Source organism: Astyanax mexicanus, chromosome 1, assembly GCF_023375975.1.
Source record: "Astyanax mexicanus isolate ESR-SI-001 chromosome 1, AstMex3_surface, whole genome shotgun sequence".
In the NCBI taxonomy this organism is placed as follows: domain Eukaryota; kingdom Metazoa; phylum Chordata; class Actinopteri; order Characiformes; family Acestrorhamphidae; genus Astyanax; species Astyanax mexicanus.
The window spans coordinates 84,843,530-84,863,105 of NC_064408.1; the positions used below are offsets into that span (position 1 = coordinate 84,843,530).

At 37.6% G+C, this 19,576-nt stretch overlaps 1 protein-coding gene across 2 annotated transcripts in view; it reads left to right on the top strand.

The window, feature by feature from the left end:
- Window positions 1-19,576, top strand: part of slc24a4b (solute carrier family 24 member 4b) — a 77,208-nt gene that overhangs the window by 9,853 nt on the left and 47,779 nt on the right. For both annotated transcript variants that reach the window (XM_007255474.4, XM_022684509.2), the window contains exon 2: window positions 6,064-6,174. In XM_007255474.4, coding sequence (XP_007255536.2) covers window positions 6,064-6,174 — 111 coding nt within the window. The remainder of the gene's footprint in view (window positions 1-6,063; window positions 6,175-19,576) is intronic.

The following is a 19,576-nucleotide window of genomic DNA, read 5'->3' on the forward strand; positions in this document are numbered from 1 at the left end:
CTTAAACTTGCCCCAAGGGACTCTTAATGCAGTGTATATTTAAGATTCAACTCAAATGTGTTCGAGGACCTCAAAAAACAGGTTGAGTACCAGTGCATTTTAAAAATGTCTCTATATAACATCAGAATGTGTTCCCAAATTATGAGACATAAAGTATTATTAGGGCCCTATTTTAGTGATCTGTAGGTGAGCTGTAAACTGTGCACAGCACAGCTTGATTAAGGGCGTGTCAGTGTGTCTTTGGTTTTGTAACAACAGCTCGAAATTCACAAAAGGCATGTTCTAATTCTCTTATTTACTCATGGGTGTGTTTTGCACGTAATGTGCAATAAATCAATCAGAATTTGCCATTGCTTTTAAAAGCCAGAAGCGCAGGCTATTTTAATAATGCAAGCAGATTTTTTTATGTGAACAGCAATGTTATTTTATTTAGCTTTCTATTTATTGTTGATGTATATTAAAAGTTGGGTCTGTGCACTGCTGTGTGCTTGTGTGTGTGTAATAAGTGGAGGTATGCACACATTGGGCATAAGACCCATCTGCGTTGCCAAGATAGCAATGAACGTATGACTGTTGATGTCTGTCTAGGTTTACTTTAGTCAGTGGCACACCTGTGTTTTCCTTTGCCATGAAAGCAATATGCCAGAAATTTAGCAGAACATACCTCACTTCCAGACCACCACACCCATCAGCGTAGATATATTCACAAGCGTCTTTGCTTTTTAAACATAGACTGTTGGCAGGGTGTAATGTAGCAATAAGCATTGTGACGCCCTTGGCCAGGGTGTAAGGTAAGGCCCATAGAGTGCAGGTCATACAGGAATCCTTCATCCTAGTCCTCAAATTGTCCTTGACCTTCAGCCTCTTTTCCTTTTTTCTGCTCTTTTACCCGCCTCTGAGCAGCCATAAGTGGCCTCCCATATATCACAGCAGCAGCCTCAGCAGGGCTTCTATTAATTACATTAAAAACAACAAGAAGCTTAAAAGATTATGCACTGGGGCGATACAGCAGAGAGAGCGAGAGAATGGTAAATCTGCTATCTCGCAGGACGAAAGTGGAGGCAAAGCTTTCATTGTCAGTAATGGCTCCCTCTCTTTTGTCTAATGATGGCGGTGACATGATGAAAGACCCTCAGGGTGTGTGAGAGGTGCTGATGGCACTCCGTTGCTCTCCTGACCGCACCCGTAATGATCCGAGAGAAAATGATCAAAGGCAGTAGAAATGCATGCTGCCCTCCATCACTTCTCGCTCCCTCAATCAATCCAATCCTGTCTGGATGGTCTTTTTTTGTATCTGGACAAAAGGGAATAGTTCTAAATCACACATGCCCCCTCCATGACTTTCATTTGATTGATGGCTGGGTGAGGGGCACCGCCAACGCAGAGCTAAATCAAACACAACTGCAGCACAACAGATGGACAATTGGCAAAGTATTTCAGCCTCAGACAGGTAGAGACAGGTCTAGGACCTGCTACCTGTGTGGGCTCAGGTTTCCAAACCACTAGGGGGTCCACATGATCAATTTCCAAATATACTTTTATAGCTTGCACTGGCTTTCTGCATTGTAGGAAAGAAAATATAAATAATAATAATAAATATAGCTGCAAACGGCAACCTGCGGGTTCAAGCACATTTAGCAGATTGAGGATCAGTGCTGAAAACTGGTTGGTTGGTTGGTTGCGGCCATATTTTTTAAAAAATTGCATTCAATTTGGCATCTTGCCTAAGTTTCACAAATTTCACATGCCGTTCTTAACTTCTGGCCATTTAGGTTTGTAAAAGCAAGGCCTATGAACATATGGAAAACAGTCTTGAGCTGTGTAGGGGTTCCCAAAAACTGATATGAATCACACTTTAAGCAGAGAAATCTAATTTAAGCAGTTAAAATCTAATTTAAGCTATGGGTCTAATTTAAGCAGAGAAAGGTTATAGCTATTCAAATAAATTATTATATGTCTAATAATTTACTTACAAACTCTCCTGTAATAGACCAAATTCCGGATTATGTGGTAAAAATCCAGAGACTAGTTCGAAAAAAGCTATTTAAAAACAATTAACAATGCAAAACTGTACTAAGCATGACTACTCTGTCAAAATGTCACACTTTGTATGAGATATAAATAATCTTCATGAACAGTGCCCTCTAGAGGCTAAATTGTTCTTCACTTCTTCATTCATGTTTCATCGTGATTGGTGGATTACAAGCCTGTGAAATCGGATTAACTGATGGTGTCCAATTTTTTTTTGTTTACAAAGGTGTACTATAGTGAGGGTACAGGCACTGTATCACTAAAATTAAAATACAGAAGCTGTACCAAAATAAGTGCACAGGCTCTGAATCACAATCTAACTCAAATAAAAGATGAGTTGAGTGAATGTATGAGTAATGTATTACAGTCTAGCTCAATCACTGATCTAAAGTGCAAGCGTATGTCCTCTTCTGAACTGCTCAAAAGACACAAATTGGATGTCTTGGAGAGGCTAAAGTGCTGATTTGAGCATGGTGAAGATGCTGCGTCAGTGTCCTAAATGGTACTTAATGCTCTGCAGCCCTCCGGGCCAGAGTTAAAATAATTCTGCAACAAAATTAAGTGGAACAGAATTTCTCCACCGAAATGTAAAAAAAAAGACTCTTCTCTAGTCATAGGAAGCATTTGGTCAGAATTGTGCTGCTAAATGTGACACAGCCTGTAACAATTCTGTTTATGCATAGGTGATACAGGTGTTCATTCAGTTTCCTCGTGTTCACTCATATTACATTTTAGTTGAGGACCTGAAAGCAGTGAGTGTGTGGAATATGAAAATAATGATGCCATTTAGAGGGGTCAAATGTTTTTACAGCACTGTAAGCTCTGGCTTCCACCCAGCTCAGTGTGTGGGGCGTGCTCTTGCCAGCTCTGAGTAACATGTGGTGAGGGAGGGTAAGGTTGACCTACAGGAGCTGAAGGTTGTGACACAGAAAATAGAGCTGAGTGATGGGATGTCTGTGGAGCGTCCTGTGTGGCTGTTCATTTTACCTGTCATCGTTTAATTGCCACATTAAGGCTGATCCATATTCCGTGCATGAGTCTGGGGCTGTCGAGGCTGCTGGATTGAGACTGCAAACGTCAATCTGGTCATTAGTGCTTAAGGTCAGCAGGAATAAGCTGCATCATTGACTTCAGGTGCATACTGATAGTGTCTTGTATGTATGTCTTTCACGTGTAACTTGCTGGCATAATTCTTATTTTTACAGTTTTAGTTTTGATTATGATGTGCTTGTGTTTTCTGTTGTGCTACAAATATGAATAGCCTTCATTCACTTAATGAAATGTTGAAAAATTATGGACTTATGAGCATCAGTCTTTCTGTTAGGAATTAGGCAACAAAGAGACGTGGAGAGCGGACGCACTTGCGAGTATTTTTATTAAATCAATAAAACAAAAAAGAAACATGGCGAACATAAAGACTGCAAAAAACAAGGGAACACAAAACCTGACTGACGATAGATGTACAAGCAGCAACAAGGGATGCTGAAACAAAGGGACTATATATACACATGGAAGAGGACAGGAAACAGGAAACAGGGGGCGGAGCCACAGGTGGGAGCACAGAGGACAGGGGCGGACAGACAAGAACAACACAGGGCACATGCAGAGGAAGGTAAATAAATAAACATGAGGGCAGGAAAAACACAGAGACAGACAAGAGAGACACAGAACAGGACAAGACCCTGACACTTATGTTCATGAATTCAGTAAAATATTCAGCTTAAAAAAGGGAAAGGGTTTTAGGGGTAGGACAATATATCAATAATGCGATTTATTGTATCCGTGTGATTTTTTTTAATTTATTTTTTGTATCGATTCACGCGTGGAAATTGAGTATTTTTATTAAAACATAGGTGTTCTAAACTCCCTAAGACTCAGACTCAGTTTTGCTGGATCACAGTATCATAAAATCATTGCTGTCACAGGCAATGTATGGTGATAATGTTGTGTTGTGGGGTGCCCCCTAATGTACAGTATCAATGAAAATGTTTTATGCCAGGTTAATTAGCTAAATTTACTAACTTTAAGCTAAAAAGTGCATCACAAGTAATATTACAAGTGTCTTTTCCACAATTCAACACCGTTATAAATTTTTTCCTGCTGAAATGAAGATCAATAAGCTTCTAGCAGAATTCTTAAGAAGTCTTAGCTCGTTCTTCATAGGCAATAGCCTTTACTTCACAAAGATTCTTTTTTTTAAATAGTTTTATTTCAGATTTTTCCCCAATTTTTCTCCCAATTTGGTTATCCAATTGTCCCACTCCTGTGTGCCTCCCAATCACCGGTGGCACCTGCGACCCTTGGAGGATGCGAACGAGCACGTGTGAAGTCAATCACCCCTTTTTTCGAGCTGCTGCTGATGAATCATTGCCTGAGCAGCTAGCGTGCATGGAAGAGAGCACAGCGGCCAGGTTCTGATACATCCGCTCACAGACGCCTCGTGCCGCCCGGTGCCACCTTTAAGTGTGATGGGTAGAGAGCGCCATCTACTCACCCGGAGGGAGCAGGGCCAATTTTGCTACCTCTGGGCACCTGCAGCTTGATGGCAAAGCTGCATGAGCGGGGGGTTCTTCACAAAGATTCTTAGGTTTACATTCTGCAATCACCTTCTTCAAATCCCTGAAAAGAGTTTCTTTGAGGTTCAAATTATGCCACTGTGGTTTCAGAATCTTCCAGGATTTTTTCTGAAACCAAGCCTTTGTGGGCTCTGAGGTATGCTTGGGATCATTATCCAGTTGGAACGTACAGCTTCCTCACATGAGGCATGGTGTTTTCTCCTGGAATTTACTGATACTGGCTTGAATCCATAGTGCTTTTCAGTTGCTACGGTAGTGATCTTTTCTCTGAACCTTTTGTAAGGTTTTTGCCTCAGTGTAGTTTTTTTACAAACAGCCAACATGGGTTAACACACCCATTGCCAGTCCAGTTATTTGAAGTGTTTTGCCTCAAGCACACCTGACCCCAGCTGATAAAGCACTTGATCTACCATCTGATTTGTAAACGTGCATTTTTAGTAATGCATTATTCAGTGGACTGAATAATCCTAAAACTGCAGTTTTATTAAAAGTTGCATTTTCTGTTAGATTTGGTAAAACCAATTACATTAGTTGTGTTGGGCTAATAAAATTGTTCTTGTTTTTACTGGTTTATTGCAAGTAGCTGAATGTTTGTAAATTCTGCTAATACACCAGTGTGTGGGTGGTGTGGTGGCGCAGTGGGTAGCCTGGACAGCCTGGGTTTGATTCCCAGCTGGGGTGACCTGGGTCTTTCTGTGTGGAGTTTGCGCGTTCTCCCCATGTCTGCGTGGGTTTCCTCCCACGGACCAAAAACGGCACGTTCAGGCTGATTTAGGAATCAGTTGAAATTGCCCTCTAGGAGTGTGTGATTGTGTCTGTGTGTCTGTCTGTGTCTGTCTTTCCTGCAATGAATTGGCAGCCTGTCCAGGGTGTATACTGCCTTCTGCCCGATGTCGGCTGGAATAGGCTACAACCCCCCTCACACTACCAACACCTTCACTTCATAGGTCTATATATATTTAAAAGGTTCTGTAAAGAACCATTGACAAAACAATTTTCACCACTGTAAAGTATTAGATGATGAACAATTAAAGCATCAAAATGGTTTGCCTTTGCTAAAGAAGTTTTTTGTTTAAATGTTTTTTGAGTAAAAGCTATATGTTTATATACTCAAAGATCCATTTGGCAAACACCATATATATGGGTGAATAACCCTGTTTTTTTAAGATTGCACACTATGAAATGATTCTTCAAAGGTTCTTTCTTAAGGCAATTGTTGTATATAGAAACTGATGGCTCAAAAAAAAACAAAAAACATTTGAGTACTTAATTGTTCACAGTAACTGAGATGGGCTCATACGCTGAATGGGATTTTCTAACAAATCCTTCTATAAAGCAACAGTAGTATCTGGCAGAAGATGGTGAAAACGGAAAAAAAATGCCTCCAGAAGAGTTGAAAAAATATCCAAAATCTGAAGCAACCTTTTTTGAGTTATGTTCTCTGTTTTTTTTCCAGGTCATGGCATGATTGTGGATGGAGGGGAGACGGCTCATGAGCACTGGGGGAGAAAACTGATGGCCTCTGCAGCCGACAATGACACGGAACGCAAAAACTGCACTGAGCCTGGTAAGAGAGGAGGCTTCTATAATACACCATGCTAAACTTTAGGAAACATTTTTTATTTTTTTGGAGTTTGGACCAGTGGTTCAGCGTTATTTTTGTACATTTATAAAACATTCATAGGTATTTTTTTCTTTTCCTTTTTTCATTATTGAAGACAGTTGGCAACTGCTTACACCTTGGTTCGGAAGCTTTTGCCATAGATCACTATGGATGTTATTTTCTAGTTGACAAACATGCTCATATTTTCTTTGTGAAAATTTAATGTTTTTTAAAATTGCCTCAGAATTATGAGGTCATTAAGAATTTCAAATATGAGATTTGTTTTATATACTGCTACATCTGCTCACTCTGGCAACCTTATCAAAACACACCAAACAAACCAGTAGTGTGTTTTGTACAGTGTGTTGTGATTGTTTGGGTGGGAGGATTTAGCAATAGTGGAACACAGTGTAATTAGCTGCTATCCTTATCCTGTAGAACACCATTAAACTTTAGAAGTAGACTTTAGGTTAGCCTACTGGTAGCATCAATAAAGCATCCAGAGGATCTAGTAATATTTAGAGGAAGAATGCACACGTTAAAAAACATTAATAAAGAGTATTTTGTAACTACAGGTTCTCATAGTTCCTAATTACAACATTACTCAAAGCTCTGTAAAGTTTTATTTAAATGATTTTATACCCCTGTTTAAATGATAAAATGATTTTCTTCTTTCAGTTTCAGTTTATTTGGATTCATAATAATTACAACAGTTATGCACCAATTCACTACATACATACACACATATACACACATACACAGTTACATGCAGTATGTAATATGTAATCACTAAAGGTAAAAAAATACACATCCCCCCCTTTTTCAGATATGATCCTAGTCACGCCAACTAGTATCTGTCCAATTACTAACAGTTTTTGTAGTAGCCTTAAAAAGCCTGGCTGTATCCATTCCAGGATCAAAAATATCACAAAAAATACTGTAGCCAAATGGTCCTTAATATAAAACAAGGCTCACAGAATTGCTTTAAAATTGCCTTTCTATATGCTGTCAAGCCTGCTATAAGACGTTGATTTTTTTTAAAATCCTCTACAGTAAACAATTATTATATTTGTATTATATTTTGTTCTGTTTGTTTACTCATTTTAAAAGAAATGATAAGGAATTGTAAAATATAACTGATGTGTTCTAATTTGTGTTACATGATTTTGTATGTTTTTTCTTATTTATTACATAACTTTACAATGTTATAGAGTAACAAACAGACCAGCAGTCCACAATAAATTAGTCTAATACCAATGTCAAGCTCTTACTCTCAGCAGTGTGCCAGAGCTGTTTGTCTTTCTGTGGTAGCATGGCTTCAAATGTAAATATGACGCACCCTATATTGAATCAATTTAGGGGTAATTTTTGATGGTGAAAAAAAGAGAGCGCCCTAGATTGTGTTGATTTCATTAGCATAGACTGTTCAACTATTCAATTAGGGATATAAATTTGAAGGTCTACAAGATTAATTTTCTTTTAGGTTGTGGCTTAATTATTAAAGGAGGTATGCAGGGCTTGAGGCAAGGTCAGTTGAGAACCAGTGGTCTTGGCACTATTAATATAACCTGTGGAGGTGCTTGGATAGGTATATGACCCTGTAGGTGAAATCAATTAAGTGTACTGCTGTAAGTGCACTGCAAAAAAAAACTAAAACATCATTTCAAATATTGTCTTTGTCTGGTAAAGACCTTGTATCTCTATTTTTGCTGACCTTGATCTTTTAACCCCTTAACGCCTGAATTAATGTAGCTGTATATGAAAAAATGTTTCATGTGTGTTTTACCTTTAAGTAGATAGTAAATATTGTTGAGATTATTAATTTCACTTTTGCACAAAAATAAATAGAAATTTTGGTATGTTGCAAATTTGCAACAACAGGCAATATGGTCTATTTGGGGTAAATTTGGTATGTTGCAAATTTGCTACAGCAGACATAATGGTCCATACTAAGATAACAATAACAGAGTAATATAACAGTGAAAAATCAATGTTTTATTTATGCACCCAACAGCAGGCATTCAATAATAAATAACACCAATTACTGTCACCAACACAATATACACAAATATTACAGGAAACATTTCATTAATTTGAATTCTAGATTCATTTGAATTGTAAATTGTCAAAGGTTCCTAGGTCCGTGGCGAATATGCACTAACAGGCATTGGGGGAATGCAGGCGCTATCTTGGCAGGTTGATTGAATCAAACGGTTAGTCGCATATTTGCAACAACAGGCGTTAATGTGACTATATTAATGTAAGTAAATTCTTTAAATTGTAACAAAATATCATGACCAATAGAAATGCTCAGAATATTGGAATATCTTCTTTTACGTTGACTTGCATTGATATGTAAGAAGTTTTTTTCCATCTCTTGTAAATAGGGGTGGGTCAAAATGTGATGGATCGTTTTTGTTTGCAAAACATTATTAGTTAGTAATATATTGAATAATTATTAGTCATCTATTAAATATATCTAAACTCCCCAAGATTCCCCCCTTACTGTTACTGCTTCATTCAGGTGGTGGTCAAAATCAAATGCATAACACCAATTACCCCCTAAAACATTCTGATATTTGCTTATTTAGGATTATTTTATCCTCTTTAGTAACACAAATGCTGTGAAGTATCAGAGAATTGTCTAGTAATATATTGAGTAGAACTACAGTACTATGTTATCACTGTCGTGGCCAGTGTATTGTGATATCGTATCAGGAGATGCCCTGTGATTGCCACTCCTATTTGTAAATTCATCATTTAGGAGACACAAGTTCTTATCAGACAGATATCCAGTATATTGCTTCATGAGAGAGCTATGTTTTATGTTATGTAATTATATGCAGTGAAAATTATATTAAATGGTAGCTCATTGCTATATAGCTAGATGTCATACTGATGATGTCAATGGCTGTTGATGGCTGTTTTTCATAACTACTTAACATCTCCATATATGTATATGTCATATAGATCTGTATGTAGCCAGTGTTGCACACTACAGTAAGCTTAGGGTCTGTGTTCTATAACGGTGTGGTAAAGGATGACCACTCTGATGAGGGGAAGCATCACTGAACTGTAAAGGAATCTGACCGTCTCTGCATGAGTTCAGATTGATTTAGCAATACATGCGTGACAGCAGCTGTGGCGTGGATCTGAGGGGACACATGGTAAGCAAGGTTCAAACTGAGGTAAAGGAATTGGGAGTAATTTGGAGCTCCTGACGTTGACTGTTATGCTCATGCATACATGAATACTGATGCCTCAGAAGGGATTGTGTAGAGAAGCTGAGGATTTCTCATTAGAAACGGAGTTTGTTTTGTTTCTTCTCAGGCCTGCTGCTGTAGCCTAAAGCTGTTGGCTCATGAAGGGCGTAGAGAAAGTTTCAGGCAGCGGTTTTGATGTGTCCTGCAGTAACTTCGCTGTGCTCTTGAAGCATTTTTAATCCTGCTTAAGTCCAGCCAGGAGACAGCTGATGTACCGGCACGCTTTTATCCGCTCTGAAGTTACGGATATGTTATTTGTGCAGTGGAGGTGGTTACATTCATTTAATCTATTTGTGAGGTAAATTGCACACCATTTTAACTTAAGTAGCACAACATTTTAATTTGAGCCATAAAGACATATTTTTTATATTTTTTTAAACTACTGTTTAAGTGATTTACTAATGTGCTGCTTGGCATGAATTCAAACCTCTGAAATATAATTTTTAGGGTTCCATAGACTGCATTTTCTTGTTTTTAACGTTCCATTAAGCACATTTTTCAAAGTTTTTCTATGGTTATGAACTTAAAACATACATCAAGGTCATACATCCATTTTTCTTCTATCATTTTCCACTCTCTTTTAAGAATTAACAGGTATTTTTTACTGTTTTAAGAGTTATTTTCTGATTGGGTGCCATATACTGTGTCTCTGGCTAGGGTAAAAAAAAAGAAAAATTATAACCTCAGTGTGGATTGGTGAAAGTAAGCTGCTGTAGCCTTTTGTGCCAGAAGAGTACTAGTTATTGTGTCCCATGACTTTGCCATGTCGAATGGAAGCTAAAGAACACTGCACTAAAGAATACCTGTGGGATATGTGTGTGTGGGCTCTCATGCATTAAATGTGGATCATTTCTGTGTTGAGTTATTGAGTTGAGCCACTTGTCTTTTCACATGTATACAATCTTTACCACTCACTGCGCTGTCCACTGTCAGTGGTAATGATCACTGTCTATGACATATTCCAGGTACATATGTGACATTGCGGATCAAGAAATGTAAAAATAACTTGTATCGGAGGAGGCATGTGCTGATCTTCACCCTCCTGGTGTTAGGGCATTGCTGGTGATGGGGTGGTACAGCTGACTGGGTGGGATATTTGGCATAGGTAATTGTGAGGTGAAAAGCTTCTTGTTTAAAGACAGATAATTCTCATTGCCTTACCATGATCTCGTTGGCCAGTGTTCAGCCATACTATCTAACAAGATAACACCTCACAACTTATACAGGTGTGGGAATTCCCAAGCCATTCCCAGAGGTGATACAATATGAATCGTTTACATACTGATAACCCATCAAATTTGCCATGTAATTGTACATAAAAATAATTGTACGGAAAAAAATAAGAGACCACTGATAAGTAATTAACCAAATTAAAAAACTTCTGGAATATAATCAAGAGGAAGATAGATGATCACAAGCCATCAAACCAAGCTGAACTGCTTAATTTTTTGCATCAGGAGTGGCATAAAGTTATCCAAAAGCAGTGTGTAAGACTGGTGGAGGAGAACATGCCAAGATGCATGAAAACTGTGATTAAAAACCAGAGTTATCCCACTAAATATTGATTTCTAAATTCTTAAATCTTTATTAATATGAACTTGTTTTCTTTGCATTATTTGAGGTCTCTTAATTTTTCCAGAGCTGTATATGGACTGTAATAAAGTTTCAAAATGCAACAAGGTTATAATGTGCTACAGTAAACTCTTATAAAATGTTTCTGTGATAAAAGCTCTTTTAAAGCCAGAATTGTACTCAACTTGCATTATGACATTACTCTGGTGGTTAAAACACTTATTATTCAATAGAGGACAAATCCTAGTGTCTGTAAACAGGATAAAGTTACTGATATGACAGTTGAGTGGAAGCACACAGTTGCTGTAATACGCCACAGCTACACCTGAATCCCAGTCTGTGTAGTTTGAAGCATTACATTTGAGGCCTTGTGTGAGATATGGTTGGATCCTAAAATAGAGCACTTGCTTGAAATTCTGTATTCAAAAGCTAAAATAAGTTAAATATAGATATTTATAAAGATTGGCCAGTGGCTCTGGATGCAAATTAGATTTTTGTGTTTGTATTACACATAATTTAAACTGTGCTGGATTTTAAAAACTTTTGACTTCTGAGGGTTTGTTAACATTCTTTTAAAGTGCCTATGAGGCGAATTCTCCGATTCTGATGTTGCAAGGATTTCTTTTTATCATTTTCTCCTTGCATGTGCGTGCTTGCATTTAGACTTGGAATTAGGCTGCAGATGGTTTTAGCTCTCCGTGGTGGCTGGCTTTGCTCTGCAGAGTTACCCTGTGTACCCCATTAACTTTTCAAGCTCTTCTGAAGAGTGCCAGTTGACAAGATTACACAATCGAAATCTTGCCTGTAATCTCTTGGGATAACCCCCCCCTTCCCTTCTCTCTCTCTCTCTCTCTCTCTCTCTGTTGAGAACTCATGCTGAGTACAGACTGTATGCTTTCCTTCTCTAACCCTCTTTTCCTGCTCCGTTTTCCTGCCTTCTTCCGCCTACTCCTGATAAACAGACAAGATACGATTTATGGCTTAAATTATCTCTTTTCTTAATGGCAGCATAATTAGAGAAAGTTGTTCTTCCAAGAACACCCTGGTCCAGTATTGCCTCCTGCCTGATGTGTTGGTGTAGGCCATTTTTTATTATTTTTTTTTTTTTTCATTTTTGGGTGGATGGCTGATTACAAGTTAAAGAGGGTAGCTTACAAATGTTAAGTCGCAGAGAGATCTGTACAGCTTGGCTACTAAAACTTTCCTAAAACCATAACCTAAAGAAAAGTAAAAATAAAAAAAAATTAATTAACAGGCTGTAACATCATGTGAGATGTCTAGAGCAGCAACTCTTAATATGTATATCTCATTTATAATATTTTTATACTAATTATTATAATATATATTGATATTTTTCAAAATACTGATTGGACTGATAAGGAACAGAAATCGTCCAGGCTGAATTTGGGTTGAATTTGTGGGGGATTGTGCTCCACTACAAATAGAAATGTGTTATGCCACTACTGCCAACTAAATTAGTCAGTTAGATAACATGCTACAGGGTAGCACAGAGCTGCTTGCCTACACATATTAACAGGCACCTGTTAGCTGTTGTATTGGTGCTGGGTTGCTGCGCTTTCCTCTGAGTGTGCTGCCTACCCATTGATATACTTTATTACAAAAAGTATCCACTCGCCTGCATTGCGTTTGATGATGTGAGGCTTGGATACAGCTGCTCATCCATGCAAACACATTCAATTAAGCTTTCTATGCTTTATTTTTGAGCTCATCTGAAGGCCACATAAAGATTTTGGAGGTCTGTAAATATTGGTGTTCTCTGTGCACTATGTGACTCAGTATCTGCTTATGAACAGCATCTGTTCTTTTACATTGACAGAGCGAATTACTGTCATTCCCAGTCGCTTCCACTTTTAATATTTAGTAGTGAGAAAATTTTAAGATTTGAGTTGTTGCACAGTTGTTGCATCCTATAACAGTACCACGCTTGAATTCACTGAGCTCCTAAATGCGACCCATTATTTTACTAATGTGTGTAGAAGTGGCCTACAAGCCTATTTGCTTGGTTTTATACATACATTTATTTGGATGGGGGATCGAATAATAACAATATTTTGTACAATACAGTGGCTGACGTATTCTTCTTCCTCTAGTGTGGGAGGGCATTATTAGTGAGTGGGAGGTTTTTGGCCTTCCAAATTGGGGACAAAATAGGAGACAGTAAAACTAATCTAAAAAAAAACTACAGTTAAAATCTAAGCCGTTCATTTATATCCTGGACATATAATTCAAGATTTATTATCAAATTAAAGACATATTTTTCTTTCTTCCACCCACTGGTTGGTTCAGAAACTATCCCTGATTACTTGTTTCAGTCACAGACAGACAACACTACAAAAATGTAATTTCTTCTTAATGATTTGCTGGAGCATGGCAATAGAATCTTGTGGTTTCTAAAGATTAATTTTCAAATAATTCCTCAGAAGATTTAGCACAAAAAAGAGAACACTGACATGGGTGTTTGAGGAGCAGTTGGAGAGCAAGTGCCATAAATAACCTTTTTATTGGATAATTTAGATTTTTTTAGTAACACTAACCTATAGGGGCATTTTCCTGAACAGGGATTAAGCCTGGTCGTAGCTCATTGTAGAGAAACTAAGAGAGACTGACCATCCAAAACTACAGACGTAAATGATGCATGATTGTAAATGGGACATTATAAGTGCGGGCTCTTTTAAGATATAAACTGGAACTGGGTTTTTAATGACAACCATACATTTTAAATGTGTTCACTGGTAGCTAAACAACAATTGCTATTTGTTTGTTTTTGTTGGTTTGTTTAGACATTTAGAAATCAGTGGTTAGCTGAGCCCCTAATCTCATGTTTCCCAACTGATTTAAAGCTTAAGTTGGGAGCATTTCCAATTTGACCTTAACAAATAGGGCCAACCAATTCCCTACTGAACAGATGTATTGTTTATCTCACACTGCATGCAAATATACGTTGCAGTGTATTACAGAGTCCCTCATGCGGTGACCTGCTCACTTTGATGTGATTTCCATATTTAGGAAGAAAACAAAAGCCAACTGTAGCCCGGGTCCACTTTTTCACGCTTTTTGGAACACACAGTGTGTGTGCAATTGTTAGTTGGCCCTCTGTGTATGGGTGTATGGGCGGTATTATGTAAGGCTTTTCTTCTATGCCTTGTGCCATGTGTTCTTCACATCCCTAATGGTTCTAAATGAGGCCAGATTTTAACAGACAGACAGACAGACAGACAGCAGTGGTGGGTCTGCAGAATGGGGCCACCGCTGCTGTGAGCTTTTTCTGTTTGCTAGTTGTGTACACACGTTTTTTGCCCTTGTTACGTAAAGGATCACAGTTTTAAGTGCAGTTTCATTCATTAGCTCATTTTCTTTTTTCATCTTGAACTTAGATTATGTTCATTTGAAATAATATTAACATCACAGGCTATGTTGAAAGTGCTGCAGATGCTTTTTGGGCCACTGGGATACACAAGAGATTGCTTTGTGACTCCGAAGGCCTGTTTATGTTCCTTATTGATCTGTTCTCTTCAGAAGCATAAACCGCCTCCACATCGACTGCAGTAGCTGTAGAAACGATAGATTCTTCTTTGTTATTAAGAACAAAATGTGATGCAAAGGCTGCTGAACAAGACCTGCTTTATATTCCATGGATTTATGTTCAGGATGTTGAGGAGCGCAGTGTAGCATCATGTTTCTTGGTTTCTGTATTCATTGTTCTCATAACTCTCGTGGCTATTGGTTGTATTGTGTTGCTGTAAAGTATTCAAACCCCTTGAACGTTTCCATATTTTGTCACATTACAACCACAAACATACATATATTTCATTGGAATTTAATGTAAAAGACCAACACAAAGTGTTATACAATTGTGAAGTGGAAAGAAAATTATGCATGATTCAAAACATTTTTTACAAATAAAAAACTGAAAAGTGCAGTGTGCAAAAGTATTAGCTTCTCTGCGCGCAACCAAGTTATTGGCCCAGTCAAAGTCCAGACCTAAACCCAATTGAGAACTTGTGGCTAGATCTAAAAATTCTGTTAAAAAATGCTCTCCTTCTAATCTGACTGAATTTAAGCTGTTTTGCAACGAAAATGGGCAAAACTTCAGTCACTAGATGTGCAAAGCTGCTGGAGACATACCCTAAAAGACTTACCTTAAGGTGGTTCCACAAAGTATTGACTCGGGGGCTAAATACTTTTGCACATCCCACTTTTTTTATTGTAATTTTCTTTCCACTTCACAATTGTATACCACTTTGTGTTGGACTTTCACGTTAAATTCCAATGAAATTTCAGGGTTTGTGAAAATGTTTGTGGTTGAAATGTTCAAGGGGTATGTTTACTTTTACAAGCCACTGTATTTACAGCTTTGCACAGTAGAGCAACAATTTCAAGTGCATTATTGAGATTATATGATATATTTTTCATTACATTTGTTTATTACTAAAGTTAGAGAAATTGAGTCTAAAATGAAAACTGACCAAGTTTTATTTAGACTCAGTGTAGCTACAAAGAAATTACGCAAGTTGGCATTGGTCCTGATGTGTATGAATTCTGCTAAAGGTCAGATGAGTGAATGACAGATGTGAAGACTTCTGGGCATTTACAGTGGAAATGTCAAGTCTCCTCATCAACTCAACAAACTTGTGACCCAAAAATATTTGATTCATAATTTTTTTGTTTTGTTTATTGCAAACTTATATTCATTTGCTGTCCCACAAAGAGAGGGTGGTGTTTTTATGTCTGGTGGTTGATTAGAAGCAAATCATTAGAGTGATGCTTGGAGATTTGTTTAATGTAAATAAATCTGGAGATATGTTCACTATGGTTGCTAATGATAAGTTGCTAAAGCATCATTTAGGTTGTTTATTAAGACAAAACAACGGTAACCAACCTGGTGCTTTATTTAAGCTGAGCATAATCACACAAGCCAGTAAAATAAACCACTAAACTTAAACTGAAACTCCGTAAGCTAAGGGGCTGCTACATCTTCATTATGTAGCATCTGTTTAATAGCAGACACATACAGAGCACATTTTGGCAGAGACATTCCTGAGTGGGAGAACAGGACAATTGAACTGGCCTTGTACTGACCAGGATGACCCTTCCTCTCCCCTCTACTTGTACTGATTTGGTTAGCTGATGTAACAGGATTGGCAATTGTCGGTGACCGTCCAAAAAGATGTATCGCTTCTTCATGTTGTAGCCTTTAACATCACAACACAGTAGCGCTGACCTGCATTAGAAATTTTCAATGAATTAACCTTTTAGAGTGATATACAGCTCTGGTAAAAATAAGAGATGATAAATAAAAAAATATGAGTTTCTTTGATTTTACCAAATTGAAAATCCCTGGAATATAATCAAGAGGAAGATTAATGATCACAAATCATCAAGCCAAGCTTAAATTTTGCACCAGGAGTGGCATAAAGTTATCCAAAAGCAGTGTGTAAGACTGGTGGAGAACATGCCAAGATGCACGAAAACTGTGATTCAAAACCAGGATTATTACACCAAATATTGATTTCTGAACTCGTGAAACTTTATGAATATGAACTTGTTTTATTGTTTTGCAATATTTGAGGTCTGAAAGCTCTGCCACTTTTTTATTATTTCAGCTGTTTCTCATTTTCTGCAAATAAATGCTCTAAATTACAATATTTTTATATTTAGAATTTGGGAGAAATGTTGTCTGTATTTTATAGAATAAAACAACAATGTTCACTTTACTCAAACATACACCTATAAATAGCAAAATCAAAGAAACTGATTAAAAAACTGAAATGGTCTCTAAATTTTTTTTTCCACAACTGTATATCTGGGATTTTCAAATGTCACACCTGGCTGTGATTCATCATTCTTTTGTGTATGTCAAACCAAAAGCTCCTTTGGTTGGTTTTTGAATATTGGACTCTTCTTGTTTTTCAAGACCTGTTTATCAAGAGAAATTGGCCATTAATAGAGTAAAACTTTAATGTGGTCAGGACTTTTAATGAACACAATGTTATGCATGGGATATTAGTTAGAGACATAATAACAGTAAATAACAGTTTAATGTGTAAATAACGTTCAGCCCTGTTACCCACCCTGACGTGTTAGGAGCAGGAGTGGACTGTAATTGTCATCTGGAGAATATGAACCTTAGGCCTAAGAAATTGGCAGTGTAACATTTTTAATAATCATTTGTATTCAGAGTTTAGCATGTTCGTGCCGTGTTATCAATATTAACCATGTCCTTTAGCTCACAGATATTTTTCGCTGCGTCATTCTCATTGATTAGAAAGGCTAAGCTTTATTTGAAAGATTTCCAGTTCAGTAAACCTTCTTCTTCAGGCCTTCTTAATATTTTATTCCCCTCCTGATTCTCCATACAACTCTGGCCAGTTCTGGGTCTGAATACGCTTTCTAAAGTGCTGTGAAGACGAACCTCCATAATAGCTCTTTTATAACAATTGACTTCCTATTGTTACCGTTTTCTTGGCAGAGATGCAACATTCTGCAGAAGCACAGAGTGTTTGTGTTTTGGCCCAGGAGGGCAGGGAGGGATATTGAATGTTCAGACCATAGCTGTATAATTGATATGCTTATGCAGTATTAGGGCGGACAGTTTGAACAATAAGGCGGAGGTTTTAGTGGAGCTGTGCTGATTTGTATGCAGTGCTAATCCCCAGGGATTGCTGTTACACCAGGGCTAAGATACTGCATCACAGTAATCTGATGAAGGGAGAGGAGGTTCATCTTTGTGCTTGTGTGTGTGTGTGGAATGCCAGAGTTGAGCAGGAACCAGTTCAAATTATGTGCAAAATCACACACAAAGCTGTTTGTTTGTTTTTATACAAATTAACAGTATATTTATGATCGTCTCCTGTGTGATGTCCAGTGTTTCTGGTTCTCATACAATACTTATCTTATCTAATCAGTCCGTCCTGCAGGGAATAGAACAAATAGAACAAGTTGTGTTCCAAAGCTAAGGCTGTAGCTGAGGTGAGCTGCATTTTTCTAACCTGAAGATCCTTTGTATACAGCTGGGAACTGCAGCAGACTTTCGGAATGATTTTGAGGAGGCAGTGGATGAACTCATGTCTTCTTCAAATATGTCAGCAAGTCCTGATTTTTTTTTTTTTTTTAGTACTAACATAACAAATTAAAATATTTGGAGATGTTCCAGAATTGGAGTTTGTTACAGGTTTTATGATAGAACACTAATCTATCTACGGAGATATTTGTAATATATACAGCTCTGGAATTTTCTTTTAGAGTACTTCAGTTTCTAAATCAGTTTCTCTGATTTAGCTGTTTATAGGTATATGTTTGAATAAAATGTACATTGTTGTTTTATTCTATAAACTACGGACAACATTTCTCCCAAATTGTTCATATTCACAAAGTTTGAGAGTTCAGAAATCAATATTTGGTGGAAAAACCCTGGTCTTTAATCACATTTTTCATGCATCTTGGCATATTCTCCTCCACCAGTCTTACACACTGCTTTTGGATAGCTTTATGCCACTTCTGGTGGAAACATTCAAGCAGTTCAGCTTGGTTTGATGGCTTGTGATCATCCATCTTCCTCTTGATTATATTCCAGATGTTTTCAATTCGGTAAAATCAAAGAAACTCAATTTTTTTATTTTTTAAACATCTTATTTTTTTCAGAGCTGTATGTAAAGATTGAAAATTGCATTAAAACATAAAACATAAAAATAACTAAATTAATTTGATTGATCTCTCAGACCTACCCACAATTTCCTGCACAGGCACTATGAATGTTGAAACATGAGTTTTACATTGCCATGTCAAAACGTGACATTTGTATATGTGGTTTCACCACAAAACCTCATACCCTGTTTTTATATAAACGGCTAAGAAAGAGTCTGCATATGACAGTCCTACTGTGAACCAGCCCTACCTCCACTGTATCCTAGACTTAGACCTAGACACAGGTATTGTGTAGGGCAGGGGTCTCCAACCATGCTGCTGGTGAGCTACCATCCTGCAGGTTACACCTCCATTCCAAATCAAACACACCCCATTCCACTGATCACACTCTCCTGGAGGCAGTGATTAGATGGATCAGTTGGGACTAAAGAGATTAATGGTTAGAGCTAAAGTTTGCTAGAAGGTAATTTTTTTTAGGAGCAGGGTTGGTGACCCCTAGAGTTCTTTTATCCAACACAAATAATTACTTTCTTATCTGGTGTAATTTGGTTCTGTTGCTTCAGCTTCTGAACTGCCTACTGTATCTTACGCCTCTCACCTTGGAGCTTTAGTGTTGAATTTTTGTATTTTACATCAAAAGAATTATTTAAAAAAAAGAATGTAGTCTAACACACTGATGATCTAAAAAGTTGGACGTTACACAATACTTTTGGGATCTGTTGTCACTTACACATGTCATTATTAATTGAGGAACATGATGACTGGATTAGTCCCCCCACTGATCTGTGTAGGACAGAGAAAAGCTAAGAGTGAGACAGAGTGTGTGTGTGTGTGAGCAGGAGGTTGATTTGGCTAAGCCCAACTAA